The sequence below is a fragment of the Pseudonaja textilis genome, chromosome 1 (genome assembly GCF_049901715.1).
Source record: "Pseudonaja textilis isolate UNSWEBS1 chromosome 1, rPseTex1.2, whole genome shotgun sequence".
In the NCBI taxonomy this organism is placed as follows: Eukaryota; Metazoa; Chordata; class Lepidosauria; order Squamata; family Elapidae; genus Pseudonaja; species Pseudonaja textilis.
The window spans coordinates 11,132,404-11,160,129 of record NC_141990.1 but is presented as its reverse complement, the minus strand read 5'-3'; the positions used below and the strand labels follow the sequence as shown (position 1 = coordinate 11,160,129).

The following is a 27,726-nucleotide window of genomic DNA, read 5'->3' as shown; positions in this document are numbered from 1 at the left end:
TGACAGAATTGGAAGGAACCTTGGGGTCTTCTAATCCAACTCCTTGATCTGGCAGAATACGCTATGCCAGGGGTCCCCAAACACCAGGCCCCGGACTGGTACCGGTCCGTGGATCATTTTCTACCGGGCCGCCAGTTTTCTGGGCGCCGCCATCTGGGTTCGACAGATATATTCTTTGGAATTCCGATTTTTGGGGGGAATCAGCCCCGCCCCACCCTTTCCCCTCCCTTTCTTCTCCTCCTGGGCGATCAGCCCGGAGGAGCCCTGCCGCCTTTAGCCTGCAGCTCGGAGGATCTCATGCAGGGGGGCGAGGAAGAGCCCAAAAGCACCAGCTGAGGCTTCCATGCAGGGAGGGGTCGCTGGGGAAGACCTGGAGGGGAGGTGGGGGGGAGAGGAAAGAGAGAAAGGGAGGTGTTAGTTGAGGTCAGGGCGGGGAGCTGATCGGATGCTTAGCAGGTGCTTAGGCAACCCCTGCACCCCTGGCTACTTTTCAGATTTTTTTTTCAGAGGGGAATATCATGCCTGTTTCGACGAGAAAGTGCTTCCGGGTCAGCTTTTCCGGTTGGAAAGCGGCGTTTGGGTCCTGAAGGAATCCTCGCACCTTAGTTTCATCGAAGCGGGGGAAGGCTTCGAACGAAGAGCCGTTCCGATGGCGGAGGAGATTAAGAAAACACAAAAAAGCACAAAAAAGGTACAAAGGAGGAGTTGAAGGTGGCGGGGATAAGCGGGGGACAGCTGGCTGGCTCGGCTCGTCTTGCCTTGTCATGAGTGCTGATGCCGGTACCGGCCGTGGATCATTTTGTGATACTGGTACTGGACTGTGGCACAAAAAAGGTTGGGGGCCACTGCTCTATGCCATTCTAGAGACAAATAACAGCCCAATTTCTTAAACGCTTCCAGTGATCGAGCACCCACAACATCTAGATCAGGGGTCTCCAACCTTGGCAACTTTAAACCTTTGTGGACTTCAACTGGGAGTTGAAGTCCACCAGCCTTAAAGTTGCCATGGTTGGAGACCCCTGATCTAGAGGTAACCCATTCTACTGATAATTTTTCTCACTGGCAATTGCTGTCCTCCCTAGTTCTAGGTTGGATCCAGTGGTGAGATTCAATTTTTTTTTACTATGGTTCTGTGGGTGTGGCTTGGTGGGTGTGGCAGGGGAAGGATACTGTAAACTCCATTCCCTCCCCACTCCTGGGGGAAGGTTACTGGCAAAATCCCCATTCCCTCCCCATCCCACTAACCTGCTTTCCAGCTCCATTCTCCTGTGCAGGGCAACGAAAGAAGACTCAGCTGATCAGCTGGGACTTGGGAGGCAGAGAATAGATGGGGGTGGGGCCAGTCAGAGGTGGGATTTGCCAGTTCTCTGAACTACTCAAAATTTCTGCTAACGGTTCTCCAGAACTGGTCAGAACCTGCTGAATAGCACCTCTTAGATATATTTCCAGCCCTTTCTTCTTGTCTTGTCCTCCGGTGCAGAGATTCAGGTGAATAGCAGTGTTGTCTAATAAAAGCATTCCAACATTGTCTTGTTTTATCTATGCCTATTTTAATGGATTTGTAACATGTTTTAATTCTTGGTTTTATTGTACAGCATCCAGAGTCACTTGGAGCCAGATAGGCAGCCATATACATTTGATAAGTAAAACAAAAAAACAACTACAGGAGGTATTCATGGGAATACCTCCCACACACCAAGTGGATTAAACTCATGGGAATTTTTTTCTATTCCTAATGGTTTAAATGGGCAATTTTCAGATTTAGAGTCCACATGGCCCAAGAAACGTCCAGACGCTTGGTCAGGTGTGTGTGTAACATAAGGGCGTCTGGTGAGACCTTTAATGAAGATGTCTATGGAGATTCTCGGTCATCCAGGTCATGATTGTCCCAAAGGTGCTTTTTCAAGAGGCAACTGGACTTTCTCCTTTTTCTTTGAAGACCTTTTGCTTCTCATCCAAGAAGCTTCTTCAGTTCTGACTGAATGGTAGAGTCAGAGCTGAAGAAGCTTCTTGGATGAGAAGCGAAACGTCTTCAAATTAAAAACAAGAAAATCCAGTTGCCTCTTGGGAAAAAAAGCACCTTTGGGACTTTAGCAAAGACCCTTCCCACGCCCAAGAGGTCTGCTTGAAGAACTGGGTGGACACGAGCCCACACCCTCTTCGGGAGAGTCGAACGGTAAGGAGAAAAGTGAGCCTTCTTCCCAGCCCCCACCAGTCCTACGGATATGCAAGAGGCGATGATCGCAGGTCACGCCCTCAAGTGGACCTTCGTCTTCTACTTCCTCGCTCACATCCCGTGGATGTTATTCAATCGATATGCCTTCGTTGTTGCCTGTAGTTTACCCTCCTGCCATAGAGAGGAACCACCGAGATCTTATACTAGCTGTTCCACCCTAAGGCGTCAGAGCTCCACCTCACGAAGAAATTTGCAAACGGGTTTGCGTATTTGGAGCGGGCTGAGGTCCTGCCCGGCTGTTTGGAGGTTGACAAACCGGGATTCATTGTGGAATGGGAAGAAGCTGCGTCGCATCATCTAGCTCCGGATGAGTCTCCTACCTAGCTTGTCTGGATTACCAAGGGTCTTTTAGGAAGGTGGGGGCTACTACTCTTAAGAATGCGCTTTCCCACACTCTGGGTTTAGTAAAAGAATTGGACTAGAGGTTTTTGCAAATAAGCCTATTGGGCTAGATTCCAGTAATCTTGCAGCAAGTTGGGTTTCTTGGAATTAAGTTTCTGGATCAAACTATTACATAAACACATTCCTTGTGGTTGATCTTTGTTTATCGTTTTGAGGGCTTTGCAAAATGTTTTAATCCTTCGTTTTATCGTAGGCCACCCAGAGTCTCTGCATATAAGATGGGAGGCCACATAAATCCGACCGATCAATAACTCTATGTGACCCAAGATAAAATCTATAGTTCACCTATTCCTGGAGTCTTATATGCTAATCCTCTCGTCCCTGCTTGGTCTCTGCTTTTAAAAAGGGCCTTGGCTGTTTCTTCTTGGATCAGTGTTAAAAGAAGCTGGACTTGATCCTTACATTGCCTAGTGATAGATTCATAGATTGATTGATTTAGATCAGAGGTCTCCAAACTTGACAACTTTTAAGACTTGTGGACTTCAATTCCCAGAATTCCTCAGCCAGCTTTGCTTTGGCTGAGGAATTCTGGGAGTTGAAGTCCACAAGTCTTAAAAGTTGCCAAGTTTGGGGACCCCTGATTTAGATAGACAAAAATAACAGACAGATATATATATATATATATACATATACATAGGTAGTACTTTTAAAAAATAAAGTGGGCCAGTTCTTCACCTCCCGCCATTGATAGAAGATTAAAGAAGGACTTGTGTGCCTTCCTCTTTCTCCTCCCCCTCCTGTTCTCCCCCTCCCCTTTCACTGACCACCTGTTTTTTATGTCCCTAAGCTGTCCCAGTTTTTCACCTGGTACACAACTACCTTCAAGGATCCACTAATGGGGAATCCCGAGCCCTTATTTCGCTCCCTTCTTTACATGGAAACCATTCTGGAACTGATTTTCTTCCCCATTGCCACCTATGCTTTCTGGAAAGGTGCCAGTTTAGATGAATTGGGGTTATTTTTTTGGAGAATGGCTGGAGGTTGGGAATGGGGTGGGCTGGAGACAGAATTCCTGAAGAGAAGAAGGCAAGGACTCCCACACAGAGTTGAAGATTGGAAAGTGTTCACGAAAACCATCGGGCTCAGAGGTGCGTATGCCAGACTGGGCAAACTGGTGGTATCCTAGGTGGGCTTAGCGGTGGCCTAGGTGGGCTTATCTTCCTCAAATGATAAAAGATGGCACAATCTGCAGTAATTATATCTCGATGCACATCAAGAAGTCATCCATAGAGTTTTGACCTGGGACTGCAACAGTGGAATTTTTTTTTTCTTTTAAATGCAGGGAATTGCAAGTAGATCCGAATTCCTGTGGTGATCTATGCAACACACATAATTCCTGTGGCAGTTGCCTGGCCCAGATCCTGTTTGCTGATTTCCCCAGCCCAGGAACCCTGGAGAAACACCTCTCCTCTCTCCACTGCCTTTGCTCCTTTCTTAGTCGTTCCCCTCCTGATGCTGCTTCTGGTGCGCTTCAGCCCTGCTTACAACCAAGTGGAAAAAGAGAAAAAGAAGTAAAGGCATCGGCTCTTCTTCTCCTGCAGGAAGGGAATGTGCAAACTGGGTCAAGTGTGCTGGTGTTCCTGGGGGAGCAGAGCATGGCTGAGGCCTTGAGGTCCCTGTGAAGTGGGAAACACTCTCAGGAGTGTTTTTTCAAAAGGCAACTGGGCTTCCTTTGTTTTTTCCTTGAAGGCAATTTTGATACTCATTCAAGAATCTTCTTCAGTTCTCAGTTCACTCTGGAATGAGAGTAAAACATCTTTAAGGAACAAACCAAGGAGGTCCAGTTGCCTTTTGAAAAAGTACCTTTGGGACAAAACCATGACCCGGGTGACATGAGAAACTCAAGTGGGATTTCACAGAAGAGCCTGGAAGAGGTCTCCTGGCCTAAAACAGCCTCCAAGAGTTTCATCTCCAGGCATTGGGGAACAACTGGGGAGCAGGAGATGCAGTGGTGGGATTCAGCCGATTTGTACCGGTTTGGTAGAATCAGTACCTAATTTTTTTTGTTGAGTTCTACGAACTGGTTAGATGTGTCCCAGAAAATTTGTGTTTTCTGGAACACGTCTAGTTTTCATTCAGCTTCCTTCCAAGTGGGGCGGTGTGGGGGGGAACCCTCCCCAAAAGTCCAAGAGAGGAGCAATGGAAAACGTTGATCACGTCACTCAGGTGAAAACTGTCTCAGGCAGTGGGCAGTAGTCCAAGGCCAAAGTGGCCGTGGAGCGCAAGTGGGTCGGGAGGTGGATTCTTAACTTCTTTAACCCATCAAGTCTGCTGGGAGAGATGGGACTCCGTAGTGTTAATATCCCTCTAGTCTAGCATATATTACATGGGATTTCTATGCAGCCCCTTCTTTTTCCACAAGCAACTGCAATTAGACTTCTAGTCATGGTTGACTCATGCAGCTGCAGTGAAAGTTGGCTGAACAATTGTTTGATTATAAGCTACAGGAAAAGAAGGATAACTAGCCACACCCTACCTGCCTTTACAGGTGTTATGATGGTTTGAATAGGTATATTTCTTTCATTGCCTCCCTGATTCAAAGATTTAAGTCTATTGCAGGAAAGGTGCCTTAAAAGAGCGGCAGATTTATTGGATTTCTGGTTTCTGTCCCTAGAGCCCTGCATCTGGCTAGTGAGGCTCTACTTCTCCATAGAAGCTGAGCCTCAGTTTGGAAAGTCCCAGAAAGTCTCATGTCCCGTTTAAACTGATTTGGATCCCAAAACAGATCCTGATTTTGTAGCTGTTTACATGTCCTGGTGTCTTAACCAGGTTCAGCTGCAACCTCAGCTTCTCTGGCACCTTGGAGAGATCCTAAAGTCTCCTAAACTAGTTTGATATGAATGTTCCTCAAGCAATTGCATTCCAGGTCTGTTTGATGTTCAGTTGCCATACAGGTAGTCCTCACTTAATGACCAGTCACTAAGCAACTGTTCAAAGTTTACAATGGACTCCCAAAAGGTACTCATGTCCTGGTTCCAGAGTTCCAATAGTAGCACCCACCCTTCAGTAGCATGACTTCATTTTTGGTGCTTGGCAGCCACTCACTTTTACAGCCTATTGCAGCATTCTGCAATTATGCGAATGTTACTTTTAACACTTTTTCCAAATTTGGGTCACAGGACCATGGGGATGCTAAAATGATTGTGTGAAACACTTTTTCAGTGTTGTTGTAACTTTGAATGGTCACTAAACGAAGTGTTGTAAGTTGAGGACTACTTGTACTTAAAAATGATATGGTGTACTTTCATGTCTTCAAACAGCGCAAGTAGAAAAAAAGGCTACAGGTAAAATAGCCTTTTATTTTTCCAAAAGTCATAACTCTGAGAAATGAAGGGATCTTAGAGAGCATCTAATCCAGCCCCTAATTCAGTGTAGGAATTCACTAGTAGAGCATCCCCAGCAAATGGCCATCTAGCCATTTAACTATCAACAGTGCAAAAGAGCCCACCACTCCCTGAAGCAATCTGTTACCCTATTGGACAGCCTTTTTTGTTATTATTGTTAAGAAGGAAAAACGTGTGTGAATGCCCACTTTACTTGCCAATCTCCAGTCCAAACAAAATCCACAAAATCCCTTGAAATGAAGGTTAAAAATAATTCCGTCCTTCCAATATTTCTCATTCTTGCAAAGCTGCAACTGCATCATGAAGAAGAGGGGTTGTTGAAGCCTTCAAGGGAACCCCAAAGCTTACAAAAACATCTTACATCTTTAGAAAAGAAATCCAAAATGGAGGATGGTTCCTCAAAATAACAAATGGTGACTACTGGAGGGAGGTGTTCCTGCCTGTGAAGATCTCCCTTGTTGAATAATTATCATGATTATCTCTAGTCTCAATATAAGAGAATATATGTAGTTCAGAGCTGACTGGTGGAGTTCTTGGTGCTTTCTGAACTTGACTGTTTGCAGACATCTTTAACCTCTCCTTCCCGGGTTGTTGGCCAGACATACTACAAAACCAAACCTGTAGTGTAGAGTAGAAGTATTTCCTAACATAGAAATGGCTATTAACCTTCCCCATGATCTCTTTTCGAGTGAGGGGGGAAGAGAGAGAGAAGGTAATAAAAGGTTTTGGCGGGAAATTTATAAGTGCTGTCTGCTTAGAGCTCGAAGCTTTGTTAGAGACCCACACACACCAGGGGTGGGTTTCTACTGGTTCTGTCCACCTCTGTAGAACCGGTAGCTCTGAAGAGCAGCAGACATAGAATCGGTTCTATGTCTGCTGATGTTTTTGCCCGCCCACCCACCTGGGCTCTTACCTGATCTTTATTTCCTGATTTTTCAACTTCAGCTGCCGAATGAGGCACAGCTGTAGTTAAAAAAGCAGGAAAAGAGGGCAGTTTCAAAGGCTGCTTCTCTGCAGGCAGCTGCTGATGCCGATTCACAGGTGCGCATCTCGCAGACTGCAGGGAAGCTCGTAAATCCCGGACTGGTAGTTAACCCTGTCGTATCCCACCCCTGCCACACACCCACTTTATGGTCTGTTCCTGCTGCTCCCCTCTGGGAGGAGATTTTGAAGCATTTCTAACAGGGCTACCAGATTCTGTAACAGTTCTGTCCCCTGTGCAATCCATCTGATAAACTCGCAAGATTATTTTTTTTCTCGCCATTTACACGTATACATCCAAACTAGACACTGTGGTTTCTCTGTATCATGTAATAGATGTGTGCATATGCATAATTTTCTATTTATTTATTTTATTTATTTAGTCATGTAGTGTATATTGGACATGGTGACCCTTTTGAGAGCTGTATGCAGTTAAAGTTTCTGCGGGGCCAGACTGAGGGAGAGAACAGTGTAGGAGAGAAGAGGCTTCTGCGGAGCAAACCTGAGGAAAAAAAGAGGAAAAGAGAGGCTTCTGCGGGGCAAACCTGAGGGAGAGAAGGGCAGAGAAGAGGCTTCTGTGGGACAAGCCTGAGGGAGAGAACAGGGTGGGAGAGAAGAGGCTTCTGCGGGGCAAACCTGAGGAAGAAAAGAGGAAAAGAGAGGCTTCTGCAGGGCAAACCTGAGGGAGAGAAGGGGAGAGGAGAGGCTTCTGCGGGGCAAACCTGAGAGAAAGAAGGGGAGAGGAGAGGCTTCTGTGGGACAAGACTGAGGGAGAGAGAAGGGGAGAGGAGAGGCTTCTGCGGGGCAAACCTGAGAGAAAGAAGGGGAAAAGAGAGGCTTCTGCAGGGGCAAACCTGAGAGAAAGAAGGGGAGAGGAGAGGCTTCTGTGGGGCAAACCTGAGGAAGAAAAGAGGAAAGAGAGAGGCTTCTGCGGGGCAAACCTGAGAGAAAGAAGGGGAGAGGAGAGGCTTCTGCGAGAGGCTTCTGGGCAAACATGAGGAAAAAAAGAGGAAAAGAAAGGCTTCTGTGGGACAAGCCTGAGGGAGAGAAGCATTTGAGTGAACGGCAGGCAAACATAGGAATCAACGAAGGAGCAGAGGCTGTGGAAGGAGAGCCCAGCAAGTAGTTCAAGAGAGAGAGAGAGAGAGACAGAGACAGAGACAGAGATCAAGAAGGGCCGACCAACCACCTGATCACCTCATCCTGTGACCTGCCTGCTGGGAAAAAACTGACCATCACCCCACCGTGTGACCCAGGCAAGTAGAGGTGCTTGAGCGAGGGACCATGGTGGACCTGTAGCCATACCAAGAGCGGCCAGGAGAACCCAGACTCCAGCTACTCAAGCCAGCAATTTTTCATCTGAGTTTTCTCCCCCTGTGGTTTAAGAAAAGCTTTTTACAACGTTGAGGTAACCCAAATGGTTTCAAGTATCCCCGCACTGTCTGGTGCTCTCTTCACCTCAGATTTGTGAAACCACCCCTTTTACAAGAAAAACAGGTTGCTTTATGGCATAACACTGTTTCAGATGGTTTTCTAAGGTCCCTCCAGAGAATATTCTCCATCTGACAGGTATACTGAGGCCTAGTCCCTGCAGATAGTCCTCGACTTACAACAGTTCATTTAGTGAGAGTTCAAAGTTATTACGGCACTGAAAAAGTGACTTATGACCCTTTTTCACACTTACGACTGTAACAGCATCCCCATGGTCACGCGATTTACATTCGGATGCTTGACAACTGATTTGTATTCATGATGGTTACAGCGCCCCAGGAGTCATGCGCTCATCTTTTGTGACCTTCTGACAAGCAAAGTGAATGGGGGAGCCAGATTCGCTTAACAACCATGTTGCTAATTTAACAGCCGCAGAGATTCACTTAACAACTGTGGCAAGAAAAGTCGTAAGATGGGGGGTAAAACTCACTTAACATCCTCACTTAGCAACATACATTCTGGGCTCCATTTGGGTTGTAAGTCGAGGACTACCTGTGCTTTGCTCCCCTAGGAACACAGACACACGGTCCTTGATCCAATTGGCACATCTTCCTTCTTCCCAAAGGAGAAAGGCCGAAGGTTTTTATTTCTTCTTCTTTTTTTCAGCTGGCTGATAAGCAGAGCTGAACAGTACAAAAAGCATCATTGCAAGGGAAATTGCTAAGAAAGGAGCGTAGAAAGCAGACACGGTCAAACGTTCCTGTAGAGTCCGTGGAGTCGGGACTTTAGCGTTGGAGAAATCAGCAAACAGGATGTGGGCCAGGCAAGGAGCCACTGCTGTAATTACGTGCGTTGTGTAGATAATCACAGGAATCCGAATCCACTTGCAGTTCCCTGCATTGAAAAACCAGATTTTGAATAACTGCAGCCTTAGGTCAAAACTCAAGTATTCATATTCTAATTTGCATACGTATGTAAATATTGGTAGTCCTCAACTTACAACCACAATTGGGACGAGAATTTCCCTTGCTAACAAGGTAACCGAGTCAGGTCAATTTTATGACTTTGTTTGCTGCTGTTATCAAGCAAATTACCGCAGTTAAGAAAATTACATTGTTGTTTAACAAAGCATGTAGGTAGACTTTGTTGTTGGACGCCAATTGGGAAGGTGAAAATGGTAATCACATGACTCCAGGATGCTGTAACAGTTGTAACTACATGCCAGTTGCCGAGCACCTGTATTTTGATCATGTGACAATGGGGATGCTGCTTTGGTCATAAGTGTAAAGACTGATCGTTAAGTTATGTTTTGCATTGCCAGTGTTACCTTGAACAGTCACTAAACAAATGGTTCTAAGTCAAGGACTATTACAAATTGTGCCATAAAAGGGGCTTCTTTCACTATTTCAGAACAGATAGATAAGCCTGTCTAGGCTGCCAACAGACTGTCCAGTCCATCATGAGGGCTTTGGAGTCCAATGGCTGTCATGAATGCCTCTTGACCTTCAAACTCCATTAGGAAATATTTGCATTCTTCTCTCCAAGGACAATTTATTATGATTCTGCACCCGCCCAATGTCATGCTCCACTGGTTCACACAAACTGGCACGCTTACCTTTCCAGAAGGCATAGGCAGCAACGGGAAAGAAAAACAACTGTAGAAAAGCTTCGAAGTAAAGGAGAGACAGGAACCAGGGTTCTGGGCTTGCCAACAATGGATCCTTGAATGTAGCTGTGTACCATGTCATTGCATCAGACAGCTTTAGGAACAGAGAAGAGGGTGAGTAAGGAGGAGGAGGGCACCCAAACCTTCCTTTTAATCTTCTATCAATGGTGAGGTGGGGCAACAAAGTTCAATTGGCATCTGCAACTGTGCAATAGAAACCCTGCCCCATTTTAATGCTGGGTGGGTTACCGATGCAAAGCATGTAGGTAAAACTTGGCACCACTCGGTTTGGCCGGGGAAGATTTTTTCCTTCTTTCTCAAACTATGTGATAGGTTCTGATTACAACTTTTATGGAACAATAGAAGAGACTATCCATCTCTCAGGTTGAACTGCACCTCTGAGCACTTCAATGCCTGCTTGCAAATGAGGTAATAGCATCAGTGCGAGTGAGTGTGGAGTTTGCTCCCTGTTTATACACAGTGGCTCGTATAATGCTGGCTTTTCTCTTTGGTAGTTGATTAAGGTATCAAGGAACTGTGTTGAGGGACAAGCAGGGGCTCTCACACTAAAGGGCTTAGTCAAGATAACTTGAGGCGCTCCAAGCCCTCTTCAGATTCCCTCTCCCTTCCCTTCCATTTATGGCTCTCCTGGTCTCTCTCTCCTACTCTTTCCCTAACTGTGTTGGCAAAAACAAGTCAGATCTTGCATTAAGAGCAGAATTCACACAACATATGATTAATTCAACATTCTACTGTATAGTGCAATTTAATGCAATATCAGGTTTTCAATTCAATTGTATAGAATGTGAAGGATGCGTGTTTGTGTTTTGGTTTTATAGTTATAATATACACTGAAGATGGCATTTAATTTCATTGTACGAGGTGCAATGACAATCAAGTAAACTAAATACTAAATTCCACCTTCTAGCCTGCTGATGGCTTTAGTGGTTGCCTGAACCTAACCCATATTGAGTGAATTAAGTGAAGCTTGAAACTGTGTTGATTCAGTAGCAAAGTTCATATGTTGGGAAAATAAATATACTCACTGACAGTGAGAACAATCAACCAATGGAACAGCTTGCCCTGGGAAGTTGTGGGAGCGTCATCACTTGAGACTTTCAAGAAGAGATTAGACTGCCATTTGTCAGAAATTGTGTAGGGTCTCCTGCTTGGCCAGGGGTTGGACTAGATGACCTACAAGGTCCCTTCCAACTCTGATTATCTGTTATCTGTAATCTCTTCCTGTTGCACAGCCCCTTTCCTGGCCCTCATCTCTTTTTTTGCCTCTTTCCTTTAACTCTTCAAAATGAAAATAGAGGCTGTGACTACTGTATATTTTAATGCTTCAAGTGGATCCACAATCTTTTAAGACTGTGAATCCACTTGAAGAATTAAATTGTAGTCAGAGCCTCTGTCTTCATTTTTTCAGAAGCTGCAAGGGATGAGGTAAAAGATAGACCTGGGGCTCTATTGATTTTTTAATCTTCTATCTCTCTATCTTTTTTCCATCCATCCTCTATTGCTAGGTAATGTAAGGATCCAATCCAGCTTCTTTTAACTTTGATTCAAGAAGTTCCTTTCTAAAAGCAGAGTCCAGGGATTAGCAGATAAGATTCCAGGAATAGGTGAAATGTAGATTTTATCTTTGGTCATACCAGAACTTATGATCTTATGACTTATTTATGGGTCAAATTTATATGTCCCCCCCCCCCCATCAAAGTTACTCTGGGTGGTATGCAATAAAACCAAGAATTTAAACATTTTGCAAACCTCTTCAAACAACAAACAGATAAAACACAGGGCAGAGGTTTACATACATTTTGATCCTTTTTTTTTTAGATCAGATACACACAAACTGTTGTAAAATTGCTGGAATGAAGCCCAGCTTCTGCCTATCAGGCTTACTTGCAGATTCTGACCTTTGGTACATAGAACAATTAGTTTCCTAATCCCAGAGTGTTGAAATCGCTGTCTCAGAATAGCCCCCATCTTTCCCAAAGACCCTTGGAATCCAGTCAAGCCACATGGCTTATATCCCAGATCGGAGACGCGCCGGATCCTCCCAACCCCAGTCAGCCTCATCCAGAGCTAGTGGGTCCAAGCAGTTTCCCCCCTTCCCCAAAGAATCCCTCTCTTCAGGCAGGAACGTGGGGCAAGTTTTCCGCACTCGCTACGTAAATCCGATCCCAGATTCCTAAGCGAAGCAAATCCCCGGCGCTTTAGATTGTGGACCAGCCACAAGAGTACGGCGGTTCCTCTTTACTTACGGCGGAAGGGTAAACTCCAGGCAGCAATGGCTGCAAATCGAGGAATAAAGTGATCGGGATATGAGTGAGGAAATAGAACGCGAAGATCCACTCGAGGACGCGCGACATAGCCATCGCCTCTTCGGTGTCAGTCGCGCTGGCGAGCGCCGGGAACGAACGATCGCTTCTCTCTGCAACCATTGGCTCTCCCTGGAGAGGGCGTGGCCTCCTGCCCAGATGACTCCGCCCGCTTTTCCAGGTTGTCCTTTGGGGCAGTAGGAAAGCTCTTCGCGCCCTAATTTCGCCGCTCGGCCCCTTAGTGGACCCATCTGGACATTTTCCCACGTTCCGCCGAATTTTGCTTTTGGAGGTCAGCCAAGATTAGATGGGGCGGCTGCCAGGATGGGGGAGAAGCCTCGCAGCCTCTCTTAAATCAACCGCCAGTTGCCAAGAAGCAGCCAGGAAAAATAGCAGAGCCTTCAGGGATTGGCTGGGCCTGCGGGCAGGCTTGCCCGAAATTTAACCGTGCCTTGCTTAATGAAAAATAATACCCTGAATAACTTGCACAAGTTGCATCCATGCAAACGTGTGGATCAGGGTGTCCAATCTTGGCAACTTTGAAGAACTTGTGGACTTCAATTCCCAGACTTCCCCAGCCAGCTTAGGCTATGGTTTCTGGAAGCTGAAGTCCACAAATCTTAAAATAGTCAAGATTGGACAACCCGATTTACATAATTGTATGAATGCAACTTGTGCGGGTTATTCAGGGTATTTTTCATTAAGCAAGGCATGGTTAAATTTGGGGCAAGCATACCCGCAGACCTAGCCAATCTTGTTTAGAGATACTTCCATCCCTGAAGGACAGCCTAAAATGTTGCCAAAGTTGTGACACCCCCTCCCCTGTGTAGGGTAAAAATGTGGTTGAGGAGTTTGAGAAGTCTGAAGTTGACTTGCGCTTCAACACTTTTAGTGGATTCCGAAAAGTTGGGCAGCTGGTTAGAATTCTGGGAGTTTAAGTCCACATCTCTTAAACTTGTCAGTGTTGAAAAACATTGTACTTAGATGGTGGAGATCAAGTATAGCCAACAATGAATCTTCCTGGTGGAAGAGACTTAACTGCATCTCAATACACTGTTATTTTGTTGCTGTTTTCTATCTAGAGGATATTTTAGAAAAGGCTAGATCAGTGGTTGTCAATGTGGTCCTTATGACCCACTAGTGGGCATTCCAGCTTTCATGGTGGGCGGTAGGGATTTTGTCCCCTACTTTATAAATCACCATTACTGTGGAATTGGTGGGCGGTTAGAAAATGTTACTACTAACAGAGATGCAAAAGTGGGCGGTAGGTATAAAAAGGTTGACTACCCCTGGGCTAGATGAACATTATGGATTCTGGTGTCCAAATCACGTGGAATATAATTAGTGGAATGAGCTGTGGCCATGATGCTGGAGAAGTATCAATATGGGAAGATTCAGCCTATATGGAAGCATATTCAGAAAAATTGATTCTGATCCACTTTTTAAAAACGCACTGTCAACACTTAAGCAGCCACATAAGGAAGTTTATGGAAAGAGTTCTGTGTTTCTATTAAACTTTGAGGCTGCATTATTTTAGAATATTGTAGCTGATTTAAATTAACTAATTCCATCTGCACATCTAAAACACACCCATAATCAAACCTCTTTTTTGGTTTTTAAAGGCGTTTGCACATACCTCAACAGAAGGTCTCTTGGATGTCTAAGAAGGAAGGAGAAACACTAAGAGATGCTCCTTTTAGCTGAAGTAATTTTGTTAAACAAGTAACATTTTATCAAAAGGTCAGCAATGCCATTTTACTGAAAGGAATTGGTTTTCAAATGTGGAGAGACTTGAACACTGTACTGCTTTCAACTAATTAAAATACATATTATTATAGGGCTATTCTATCCAACCTGCAAAAATTTCAGTTACTGCTACATGGCAGTAAAAACCAGTGGAAACTGCTTATGTTGCCATCTAATGGTGTCCATTTGGATGTTTTGTCCGAGATGACAATCATGCCATAATAATTCACGATTCTTATTTGCTGTTATTAGTTTTATAAGCCAATATTAGCATTCTAATATTAGCTTATAACATGGTGGCACAGTGCTTAGAGTGCAGTATTGCAGGCTAATTCTGCCCACAGCCAGGAGTTCGATCCTAACTCAGGTTGACCCAGCCTTCCATCCCTCCGAGGTTGGTAAAATGAGGACCCAGATTGTTTGGGGCAACCTACTGAGACTGTAAACTGCTTAGAGTGCTGTAAAGCACTACTAAGTGGTATATAAGTCTAAGTGTTACTGCTATTACTATTCTCCATGTTGCTACATTAGTTTACCAATTGATGAAGGATTATTGGCTCTACATTTCATACTTGTCCTCGTTGTTTAACATGCCACTTGCCTCCAATGTACCACTGCATTATTACCTCTAATATGGTACAAATTTATCTCTGTAGTTTATCTCCCAAACAGAGTTGACAACCTGTTAGCAAAGCAGTATCACATACAGCTGAAAAAGTGTGAATATCACCCATTCTTGGGGTTCAGCCAAAAACTCAACAGTGCAGCAACGAGCTGCTGCAATGAAAAAATTAAGGTCTAAGCCAACATAATCTTCCTTTCTCTTCATTTTAGGACTCAAGATCTTTATAGGAAAAATACTCTGAGCCATTAATTTTACAGGACTGTTATAAAATATGCATGTTTTAAGGAACTACTATTGTTTTGTATGATTATTGCACAAAAACGTTTGAAGGGGGTAAAATATTAGTTTGCTAAATAAAGGAAGATGTAAACTGTTAGTCTATTGTAGCCAAAATTAGATGGATAAGCTTATGTATTTTAATAAAAATTGCTTGGAAAAAGCTTTGCTAAATTCAGAAACCAGTTGGGTGCAGTGGCAAGAAGTTCCTCTCTCAGTTAAAATAAATATATTTATCTTCACAAATGAGAGGTCCCTGAAGAGGACACTCATCTTTATTCAGGGCTAAACACCCCATATCCTTTATTTTCTCTTGGTGTTCTTGTTCCCTCAATTGTCCATGCTAATTTCTATAAATGTCTTCTACTTTGTTTGAATCCTTCTCAAAAGTGTGATGTCTAGCCCTTGAGTTGAAAACCTACTGCCCATGAATGAAGAAAGCTCTAGAATTCTCACCTCCTACCTCCTTAATATGGAAAATGCAACCTTAGTCTCAGTCCTGCAGCAACATTTAGTTGCCATCACTGGAGTGTCAGTCATAATCTAAGGAGTCAGTGGTTCCAGTTTTTCAATCAGCTCTTTGTGACGCCTCAATGGCCTTCTTTAAATGCAACTTCATATAACAAACCTTTGGAAGAGTCCACATCCATTATTAATGAGCTGCATGCCCCAAATCAGTAGAAGGATAAAACAACAACAACATAGTCACGGAAGTTTGTTTGCTTGTTTGTTTCAAATGTCACATTTAATGTTTTCAACCACTGTACTTCAAAATCTACATTGTACAAAGTGACCCGCAAGTGTGCCACATTTAACAGACCAACCTCTGAGATTTTACCTTTCATACCAGTGTCTTCATGGGCTCTTTTTAAGTTAAAAAGATGATTCTCATTCAAGTTAATTGAAATGTCGCAGTTGGTTTTGTTTGCTTTAAATTCTCAGGAGCCACACAAAAAAACAAAGATATTTCAGCATCTTTGTTTGAGAAATTCAAAATTTGTCTCCCCCCCGCAGCAAAATGACTACTTCATTGAAGTTAAAACTTCCAAAAACGTAAATTAATAGAATCCAATTCCAACTCAGATCACCCTTCCTGAAAATACTCTGCTAAATACAGATAACTTACAATAACTTTAACAGTTAATTGTCCATGACAAACACCAAGGTTTCTCTTATTTTTTTTTAATATCCCAGACCAACATTCAAAAATTTGAGACCATCCATTCGTTATTTCTTTGTACAGCTGAAAAACAGTCTTCAATTTTTCTTGCCTTTTTTAAATATAAAAGTTGGAAGGGACATTCAAGTTTCAAGTCTCCACACTGGACCAAAAAAAAAAAAAAAAATCAGGTGGAGGTAAACAAGCCATGTTGTATACTTCCAGGAGGTAGAGGCCTTCAATTTGTGTTCATATATATATATACATATGCACAGAATAATTCAGTGTTTAAACAGAACACACACAAAAAGGAATTAGCCAAAAAGTAATAAAAGTTATTTACTACTGTGACATTTCAAGACTTCCACAGCTTTGCCTAATGACACAAATACAATTAACATAATTCCCTATGTGCTTTCCCCCACTATTTTTTTCATTTTTTTTCATCCAACTGTCCAGTGCAGGATTTAAAAAAAAAAAGGAATCACAAAGTTTCACAGATCTAAAATGTGTAAACTACTTTCTCATGCGCACTCTCTCTCTCTCTCTCTCTCTCTCTCTCTCTCTCTCTCTTTCTCTCCATGGCAATGGATATCAAGATTTTTTTTGAAATATTAGCCCCCAAATGGAATGCGTGCTGGGGCAGAGGAAAGGGAAGGGAAAGGGATGGTTCATGTAAGAAAAAGAGCAGAAAAAGCTTCTAATAAAAATAGATTAAATATATATATTTATATATATTTATTTATAACTTGGGAAGGGTTCAAAGGAAAAGACACTTTTCTCTCCTAGTCAAAACTCATTCTCTCTACTCACAAAATCAGACTGGAAAACAGCACACAGGCATCACCACTTCGCTACTGAGAAGCTATGGAGATGGAGGTGACCACCAGGTGACGTTGCCCACTCACACTTGGGCACTGCCCTCTGATGAGGCTTTATGATTGGTCATGATTAAGTTTTGTATTCCCTGTTTTGTTTTTCAAGCAAAAGTCCCAATTCTTCAGGAATGGCTCAATATCAAAATAGCTTGTCCTTTTATACAATTTCACTTTTAAAACTGAAGAAAAAAAATTGGTTCAATTTTTTTTTTGTTCCGAGCCAAGCAAGATTCCACAGCTGCACTACAATTCATAAATTTTTTAAAAAAGTGCAACCCTGGATAAAATATATATATTTTTTCTAAAAGCACAACCCCACCTTTGACAGGATTTAAAAGCCTAGTTAACATTTTTCTAACTCTTATTTGTATAACATACAAGGATAGTGGTTGTTAATTTAAAACTTCATTAGTAAAATTACAGTACAAGCATGATTTAAATCTCCAGAATTGCAAATCCCAGAATCCAGTGGAAAGCTACATTATGTCTTCAGTAGTATACTGTATCTTCCACTTTCATTCCCAGACCAGTGGAGATGGTGGCATCTCAGATGGCTGAGCAACAGTGGAACTGGAAAGCAATAAATAGAGAAGATCAATTTTCCCTCTCAAGAGGTTGGCGGGGCACAGAGAACGCTAAGAGCACACAAATTTAATCATAAAACCAATTTAAAAAACCACTGTAAAACCAGAAGCCCTTTCAGCCCAGGAGGATTGGAATCTGAAGCTTGAGAAAGAAAGATAATTTTCTGTTTTTACCATAGGGGAGTGAAAGCAGAAGCTTAGGGAGAATAAGATATCCTGGGGCAAAGTAAAGCTCCTCCCTCTTTTCTTCCTAAGATTACTGCAATGTGCAGCAATGTTTTAGATTACTGTAATGTTCTCTACACAGGGCTGCCCTTGGAGAGCATTTGGAAACTTCAATTGGTGAAGAACGTAGCTGTGCGGGCAGTAAATGATGCTGGATACATGGCACAAGTAACACCACTACTATGTGAGGTGCACTTACTACTAGTATGCTTCTGGGTGAAACTCAAAGACTTGGTTTTCTCCTTTAAAGCCCTAACTGGCTTGGAACCAGGTAATCTGAGGGACTATCTTTTTCCAAGTGTCTCTACCTGTCCAATTGGGTCCAACAGACTGGGCATGCTGCTAAGCCTGTCAGGCAAAGAGGGCTGATTGGCAAAAACTACAGGACAAGCCTTCCCTGCTGTAGCCCCTACTTCTGCTGTAGAATACTCTCCCCTCCGAGATCAGAACAGCCCCAACCCTGTTAGCCTTTTTTTGTAAAGCTTTAGAAACTTGGCTATGTACCTGGGCCTGGGCTTTGGAATGTGTTAAGCCCTCTGTTTGTTAGTTGATTAGCTATCCTTCCTGCTGTATGCATTTATTTTGTTTGATGTTTTATTCTTTTATTGTTTTTTTATTGCTTTAATGGTTTTATACTTTTAGAATTGTAAGTTGCCCAGAGTCACTTAGTTGAGATGGGTAACTATAGAAATTGAATAAATAAATAGTAAATAAATAAATAAAAAATCACTAAACTCGCCACCTCCTGCCAAAATCATGACTAGCTTCTCCTGGGCCTTTTTATTCCTTTTGTCTCTGATCAAAACTCAGTTTGTCCCTTAATATTTTGCTGTTTAGGGCATGTGACATCCATTTTATGTTCTTCCCTTTGGTAGCTTCATTCTTTCCATATATTCTATCTTAGGAAAACTCCCTCGTGTCTCTGCCTATATTCTTTTTGCTTCCCCATTAGGAGAGAACTCTAAAGATTCTAAATGGAACCAATTTGGTTCTCCCCCTTGTTTTGTGAAGCTTTGCACTTAGACTTCAACAACAATTAATATCAAATTTTATCATTAGGATTACACCTAATGTCTTCAGCTATTGTGAAAGGACCAACTGCTGATGATATATAGAGTAATTTGGCGTACACTTCCGTTATGTGTAATTTATTATAAGCTGCCTTGAGGTTTATCCAATTAAAAGTGAGATATAACTATTTAAACAGAGATAGACAAGTCAAAGATCATATTCCTGAGTGTTGCTGGGTAGGACTGAAATAACCGGAGCTCCCTCTTTCCTCTTTGCCTCTTGCACAAGGATTGTGAAATGAGGCTGAAGGTTGCATGAAATTTCCACGGAATGTAGATTGCTCCCCCCATCTAAATTAAACAAACTGCATTGTTACCTCACTTTCCTATGCTTATTTTTGCCTAAGGTTAAATTTAGACTCCAAAGCTTTAAGGGAATTAGTGTTTTTTCCTTTGCTTACATCAAATTACCATATATATTGCACCATTCACCACCAATGATGCAGAAGCTTGAACGCTCTTCCTTCTACAACTAAACAGGACAATCACGACTTGAATAACAGGCTGTGATCTGCTAAGCTAAGGGATTGCTGGTTCCATAGGATGAAATAGCTGCAATGGAAATTTTTTACTTCTCTATTCATCCAAAGGAGGTTATAGACAGGGGAAAAAAATCCAAGGCAGCAACCTACTGTTTTATTCTTTTTGTGCTGCATTTTGGCTGCTTTTGCTTAAAAACATAAAAACTAGCGATAGAAGAACATTTGCAACTCAGGGTCCTTGATGCACTCTGTGCTTGATATGTAATAAAATGACTTCAAGAAAGCAAACTTGGTAACATCATTAGAACTTGTGGTCTTACATTGATGATGCTATCTAATTTGGTGAGAATGTCTGTGACAAAACAATCAAACTCAGAGAGCACCAAGGATCCCACAAAAATCTATCAATCAAAATGTTAAAGCATTCTTAACAAATCAGGCATGCAGGTAATATTACTGGAAGGCTCCTTAATTCAAAGAGGATTTTTTTTAAAAAAAGTTTCACCATTAAGGAAATAAATGAATATCAGAAGTGATTACATACAGTTACCTAATAAAGCTCTTAAAAGCAGCAGATTGTGGATTGATGCACAAAGGTACTCTATTTCCTTTCTGCTGTTCCAAAATGAACTGATGGATTATTTCTAAAAAAAAGTAGGAGAAAAAAAACCGAAATCCAAATTCATGCTTTCCAATGCAAATTGTACAAACAGGATATTGTTCACTAGTACCGTGTTTCTCCAACAATACGGCCTCCACCAATAGGAAGGCCCAGCATGATTTCTAGGCATGAGGTGAAATTAAGCCCCGCCCCCAAAATTTAGGCCTATTCAAACCATGCGTTTTCCCGCCATTTCTCACATCGTTTGTTAGAACTACACGAGGTGAAGAGAAATGGGCGGGGTGGGTGGGGAGAAAACTTGCCTTTAGGAGTGCCCTGCAGGTAGCCTAGGCTAGAATACCCTGATAGCCGATAGAAGCTCCCTGAAGGCAGAGTCCCCTGCCACTTCAGGGCGTGGCGTGGCTACCCATGGCCCCTCGCCTTTAGGGCAGTCTCTTTCGGGCGATGGAAGCTCCCCAAACGCAGTCACCAGCTACTTCAATCGGCCGGTAGAAGCGGCCTTGCAGAGAGGGGAGTGTGTGTGTGCCATGCCTTGCCCCGAAGCGGCTGGGGACTCTGCCTTCAAGGGAGCTTTGATCGGCCAGTAGAAGCGGCCTCGGGGCGAGCACACACACACACACACACACACACTCCCCTCGCCGCAAGGTCGCTTCTATCGGCAGACAAAAGCTCCCTTGAAGGCAGAGTCCCCAGCCGCTCGGGCGAGGCGGGCTGCCTGTGTCCCTCGCCTTTAGGCAGTCTTTTCGGGTGATGGAAGCTCCCCAAATACAGTCACCAGCCACTTCAATCAGCCGGTAGAAGCGGCCTTGGGGCGAGTGCACATGCACACACTCCCTCGCTGCAAGGCCGCTTCTACCGGCCGATTGAAATAGCTGGTGACTGTATTTGGGGAGCTTCCATCGCCCGAAAAAGACTGCCTAAAGGCGAGGGGACATGGGCAGCCATGCCTCGGTTCAGTTTATTGTAAGTTTATTCAGTTTATTGTAATAAAAATGCAAAAAGTCTAATTCAGATTCAATTTTCCACAGGGATTGCACAAACTGACTTTCTTTCCCCTTGTACCACAAATGATAATAGTTCTATGCTTAAGGAAAAATAAAAGTTTTGTTTTGCATATTTATTTGTTTTATAACCTGCTTTAGTTTGCATAATTCATGGTGACATATCTAATGCTGTGTCCTATTTTCTCCATAGTAACAACCTGGTATGGCTGGTTGGGCTGAGAGAAAGGGACTAATTTAAAATATAAAATATAAACTTTCAGCAACCTTCTGTGGTTGTAGAATTGTGACATTTCTTTTCACTTCATAAATATTTCAAATTTCCCATCTAACATATTCTTTCTATGCAAAGACTGAAGAATTGATGTACTGCCCTTTCCCTGGCTTAATGAGATACAAGATATTAAGCAATATTTATATATTTATACATATATAGAATGATAGAAATGCATATTTATTCCTAGTGTACATTATTGCTAAATAATGCAAAAGATGTTTAAGATACTGACCTTTAACCTGCCGGACAGAACTGAGGTTCTTTTCAAAAGTATCATCAAATTTAGGATTTGTGATGGGTTCAAAATCACTGGTGTAAACTCTTCCAGTAGAAGTGGAAAAACAACATTTGCACATACAGGTGTGATATCGTAATCGCCCTTCATCAAGATATGGATGAGCTAAGGCATCCTTAGCGGATATTCTTTTGGACTGAATACAGAAAAATACAAATTATTTTTGCATATAGATTTTAGTTTATCTTATACATATATGCATGTAGAGAGATAACAAACTCTGTGATAAGCTTTTTTTAATTTTCACATTTGACAAGTTGAAACCATTAGGAGGCAGTGTTCACTTGAAAAAGTCAATGTTGCAGTAACTTGCCATGTATTTTTTACATGGCGAGAGTGTATTTATTCACATACCAGCAAACAGCACTAACCCTATTTACAGGATACATGGCATGTTAAGTAGGCATTGATATGCTTTATCTGCTGCCTCTCTCACCGGTACATGACTCTGGGCATTGCTTCCATTCCCTTCCACCAAAGTTAATGAGAGAGCAGGGAAAACTGGCTCCGCTTCGCTACCCAAGCTACCGTCCTTCTTGCCTGCTTCACCCCAAACTGCCCCTTGCTGCCAGTTGTGGTCAACTGCTACTGTTCAGGCAGACCCAAATCAGCTGAGGTACCTGGCAGATACAGAGGGTGAACCAGGTGTTGTAAAAATGGATTTTCCTATTGCCATACCAAAAGAGGACTGAACAGTGAGAGAAGAAAGAAAGCAGACTTTTTCTACCTGCAGGTGCTGGGCAATTGATATGGAAATGCGATTTGGTGAGGCTGCTAGGATTTTTATAGTGATTTTCTAAGAGAGGGGGAGAGAGCTTCAAAGTAAGACATGCGGTTTAGGAAGCCTGTGAACTGCGTTTCTCACTCCTAGTTCCTCCCCCTCTCCCACAATTTAAATCTGATAAACCCATCAAAGAATAGCAGCTGTATTTCAGAGCAGAACAAAATTTAATATTTTGCCCTGAACAAAAAGAAGCTATCGCTGTCTGCCCTGAACCTGTTTTAGATAGAACCAACTATTAAAAAGCCAATACTTTTGTTGCCATTTCAGAAATGGAAGTTGAAAAACAGTATTCCTTTGGCCCCTGGAGCACAAATCACCAGCAAAGCTACAGCACTCCCCAGTTAGTCATTAAAGCAGCCTCCCTTTTCACAGGTCTCCATGCAAACTTGAAAAAATATTGGATCTGTTTCAAGAGTAACTGCAGGAATTGACATTAATGATTAGCAGAAAACTGCTATGCTCATGGGAAGGCCAAAGTGCTCTACTGAAATTATTTTTGAGGCATACATAACCCTATCATTACCTAGAAAACCTTTTTATATTTAAATACTGCTAACTTAGAGGGTGTGATGGATCAGTGTTTAAAAGAGCCTGAACTTATCAACTGGAAAGCTGACAGCCTTGGGGTTCAGGGACTGAATGCTGTGCAATGGGGTGAGCTCCTGTTACTTGCCCCAGCTCTTGCCAACCTAGCAGCTGAAAAGCATCCAAATACAGGTAGATAAATAGGTACAACTTTGGTGGGAAGATAACAGTGCTCCATGTGCCTCAGCATATAGTCATGCTGGCCACATGACCACAAAAAAGTCTTCAGACAACACCGGCTGCCTTGGCTAAGAAACAGAGATGAGCAACCACTTTCTAAAGTCAGTCACAACTAGACAGGGGGAACCTTTACCTTTAACTTAGTAATGGTGGGATGGAAGTGGGGTCAGTGGCCTAGGGTTCTTGATGGTGCTAAGAGTGAGAGCTAAATAAAGCAAAGCAGGAGCTCAACTCAGGGAGTTAGGAGGCTGGAGATGGTGGGAGGAAAGGAATGCAGTGGAGGGCTTAGGGCATGTCAGTACATTCAGGTAGTGACAGATGGGATGTTTTGATGGGAGATAGAGGGTGGGCCTTTTGGGGGAAGATACCAAGGTGTCTGGTACCAGTGTCATATTCTGTCTCTCTATATTCAGGCCCAGGCTCTGGTCAGCAGAGTTGAGGACTACTTGTATATTGTTATGCCATTCTCTTTTTAAAAAAGGGGTGAGAATTGACATAACAAGAATTAACTTTGCTGCCTTCTGCATACACAATATACTTCCTACTCATTCTTGTACCACATTTGGCTTCAATCGCATTTGAGAAATTCTATCATGATTATCACTTGGGACACCACGTGGAATGCAGTGAGGACTGGCTGTAAGAGAACATTATAATTGCCTGGCAAATCATCTGCCATCAGGGACATGATAAGTTGCTGAACTGTAAGCAGCCACAGCTTAAGAGACTCATGGAATGATCAAGTTGTAGGATCTGGTCTTTGCGGTCTCTAAAATATGCTACTGGCAAAAGACTAAAGCTCTGAAAAGGAATGTTTGTGAAGATTGCTATCAATATGTAACACTTTGTGCAAAGCTAAGGCTGATGTGAATGTAGAAATGTAGTATAGTCTGCTGCACAAATAAAGGCATGGAATTATTCATTATGCTGAATACTGAGAAAATAGATAAGAAAGTAGAATTTGGCTTTATAATAGGCCCTTTCTGCCCCAAAGATACAGTTCAGTTCTTCACAGCTTTTAAAACAGCCTTTATTCTGGAAAATAAACTGACTGCCTAAGAGAGGCAGGAGAGACAAAAAAGATTCCCAATCTCTTCAAAGAGTTCACCCCATCTCTTCCTTCCAGGGCTGTCAGACATTACATTTTTCTTTTCTAGGTCTGCAGATGAAACAGAGTTTTCAGAGAAGAACAATTCCCCTTCTGTGAACTGCTCCTCCATGAATATGGCAAAAGCAAAAGGATTTCTCTCATGAGGGAAGTTTGCTAATATAATGAATATTGATATTGTTCAGCATGGCTGTTCAGAGCAGAAGTCCAAGACATCTGAAGGACAGCATGCTGGAGAAAGCTTCAGCGAAGGAGAAAAAGAGAAGTCCAGTGCAAAGGTTTCAACACCAATAAGGAAGGCATGCCATTCCCGCAAGAATAACAGGAGTGAAAGTGAAATTGCCGTAACTTGGCAAGTGGCCACACAGGTGAACAAATATGACAACACTGCTACCCTGTCAAAGTGACATGGGATTTATGAGATGGAGACATCAAACGTCTTCAGAAAACAGAATCCTTCCCCTTTGAGGCCAGCTGGTTGAAAACATGGACCGTCTGTCTTAAAAAGAGGCAGATATGCTCAATCTTTGTGAATATCTTAAAAAGTGCATTCACTGGAGAAGTGCGGATAATATTTTGGAAGCCCATGAACAAGATTGTAAGAGGAAATTGCAAATACAATGTGTCCAAACTCCAATAATGTAGAAGAACTGAGTCAATTAAAATATTCCTTTTGCTATTAAATTTAATATTTCATGTATGACACACACAAAAAAAGGACTTCCTTTCTTTACTGTAGACTCTTTTATTGCCAAAATAATAGGAGGCAAAGTATTATGAACTCAACTATATATTCTTACCTATAACCACTTCCTTGTCCCACAGGTAAGAATCTGGACCTATCTATTATCTTCTGATGTCTATGCTAGTACACAATTGTAATTTTACCCTTCTAATTTTCATTCAGTGGAACTAGATCTTAAATACTGCTTCAGGGAGACTTCTAGCGAAGACAGGATGAGCTAGATTCCCTGAAGGAGTGAGGACGATATTTATGGCAGAGATTGATGGCTGGGTGGATTGTGGCTGGCAAAATCTTTCCAGGGAAAGGAGAGATTATGAGTTTGCCCACATGTACTCTGGATAGCTGCTCTTTGTAAGTAGGCTGCAGAAACCAAAGGTTTTTTTTTCCAGTCAGCTTATGACTGCAGTTGGAGTCAAGAGATTCCATCTAAGCTCCCATTTGTAAAGTAGTCTATATGGATACAAAGCTTGACCAAGCCTCATTTCTTAATCAATTTTGGAATTGCTTTTTTAAAAACTGCTTTTCAAATACTAAGAATGTCATGCTTTTATCTCATTCACCGGGTAAGTCTTCTTCTTAAGGAAAGTTTCAAATATAAGTTCAACAACTCATATTTTTTTTAACTTTTTGGAATAGACAGCAAAAGGCTGTTTATAGTTTTGATTTTGGAAAGTTAAAAATGGCCTAAGGGTTTGAAATAAGACTCTGAAATTAATTCTAAGAATTATAATTAATATATAGTTATAATAATCTTTCCTATGGGAAATTGCTGTTTGGATTCCTTAAAGAAAAATAATGATAAGATAGGACTTTGAAAGTTGGACACTAGAGTGAACTAGACGAAATGAAAGGTCACAATTAAAGGAGAAGAATACTTAATGAGGACAGAGAATGGAGCAATACTGGACATTCTGAAGGATATTTATGAACAATGGACTCAGAATTGACTTTAAGAATGACTGTCATCATAGATGATGTGTAAACAATGTTATAGAAAAGAGCCAATACAGTACTGAAATTGATTTCAATGTGGATTTAAAAATGATAAGTTACAAGAATGACATGGAAAAGCTTAGCATCAAAGACTCCACTAATATTTGTCCTCAGCATTGAGGACAGAACCAAGAATTCATTAAATCATTCTGCTATTTTTCTGTTTTCTATCTTCCTCTGATACATCTTTGGATATTTTTTCCTGTTCTTTGCCATGTGTTTCTCAAGTCTTTTCTGCATACTTTATGGACCATGATATATACATTTTGTTATATTTATCACCACCACCACCACCACCCCCTTTTCTATTTTAAGTATATAACACAAAGCATCAACTTACTGGATCGAAGACCAACATCCTACAAAGGAGATGAACGGCTTCATGTGTAGCTTGGCTGGATAATGTATACAGGACAGGAAGGGATGGCTGCGAAAAGAGAGAGAAAAAGCACTGCGTGTCATCGGAATAATTGAGATGCCAAAATGCATCCTTTCTGAATCATGGCTAAAATTATGGAATACATTCTGTTCATGTTTTTTTAATGATTTTTTTAAAAACTGTTTTGGAAATGAATGAAGAGGACAAGTTAGTCTAGCAAGCTCTTCCAGCAAAACAGCTTAAAGTTAAGCCCAGCAAGCTCTTCCAGAGGAGCAGATTAAAAATAAAACTTAATTGTTCTACTTTTTGTAATTTTATTTCATTTTATATTTATAACTGTTGTATGTTTTTTTATCTTGATGTAAGCCAGTCAGTCATCTGAACCACAAAATGGTCAGCAAATAAATTTCATAAATAAAAATTTAAAAACAAATCCCTAGAATTCCTAACATAAACCCGAGACGAAGAATAGTGGATGGAGAGGGGCCCTCTCTCCTCTTCTAGCTGTTTGACCCTATGACGCTCACTGACTTAGTTGTTCCTAAGTAAGTGCATAGAGAGAGAGATTAAGGCCTTAAAGGACCTAATGAACTTTACATTAGAATGAAGAGAGAAAAAAATGACCTCTAAAATTCGAAAGGAATGTTCATAAATAAAAATAGATCTAACCTCTTTATGCAAATGTAAAAGGTATCTTCTTCTTCTTGTTTTTTGGTTAGAAAAAAAGGAAAGCATATTTAAATATATTGAGTTTAGAAGCTGGTTGTTCTCCATCACTTCTTACCCTATTATTTTCTTAGTGTGATGCTTCTAAAACAGCGGTCGCCAATCAGTGGGCCAGGGACCACTGGTGGTTCACAAGAAAATTTTGGTGGTCTGCAGAGAAATGTCTCCCCCAAATCCCCCCTAAGCAATTAATCCAGGCTGTGCGGGAACAAAAGGCTGCACTGCCCACATGGCCCGTGGGAACACAAGGCTTGCGTCGTTTGCACTGCGAACAACACGAGGAAGTGAGGGAGGGGGGAAAGGGTGGAGGGGGGGAACTTGCCCCACTCACCTGGCCTGGCCACCGGGCTACTTCTTTCTTCTTCTGCTTTTGGCTGCACACAAGAAAAGCAGCAAAAGTCTGTCTTCCTCTCCCCCCAACTCTGCCAGAAATGAGTCTTTGGGAGCATCCTGGTCCAAGAGGCTGCGCCAGTGCGACAAGTTTCACAAAGACTCATTTCTGGCGGAGTTTGGAGGAGAGAAAGAAAGACTTCTGCTGCTTCTGCTGCTTTCCTTGCATGAAGCCAAAAGTCTCTCAGTCTCTTTCTCTCTCTCTCTCTCTC

At 42.2% G+C, this 27,726-nt stretch overlaps 2 protein-coding genes across 5 annotated transcripts in view; both read right to left on the bottom strand.

Annotated features, from left to right (window-relative positions):
* Positions 1-8,988: 8,988 nt before the first annotated feature.
* On the bottom strand, positions 8,989-12,501 carry TMEM97 (transmembrane protein 97). The gene is made up of 3 exons (XM_026710294.2): positions 12,328-12,501; positions 10,010-10,154; positions 8,989-9,288 (listed from the first exon to the last, which is right to left on the bottom strand). Exons 1-3 carry the CDS (start codon positions 12,439-12,441, stop codon positions 9,038-9,040), a joined length of 510 nt encoding a protein of 169 aa, XP_026566079.2. The 5' UTR covers positions 12,442-12,501; the 3' UTR covers positions 8,989-9,037.
* Positions 12,502-15,745: 3,244 nt separating this feature from the next.
* The window catches only part of NLK (nemo like kinase), a 112,188-nt gene continuing 100,207 nt past the window's right edge, over positions 15,746-27,726 (bottom strand). For 2 of the 4 annotated variants that reach the window (XM_026710219.2, XM_087925947.1), the window contains 4 exons: positions 26,360-26,446; positions 21,562-21,760; positions 19,980-20,073; positions 15,746-17,638 (listed from right to left, as the gene is read on the bottom strand). In XM_026710219.2, the coding sequence (XP_026566004.1) occupies positions 17,584-17,638; positions 19,980-20,073; positions 21,562-21,760; positions 26,360-26,446 (435 nt within the window). In that variant the 3' untranslated portion in view covers positions 15,746-17,583. Of the gene's footprint in view, positions 17,639-19,579; positions 19,764-19,973; positions 20,074-21,561; positions 21,761-26,359; positions 26,447-27,726 lie in introns of all 4 variants that reach the window. The other 2 variants (XR_015742025.1, XM_026710220.2) reach the window with 2 other exon arrangements.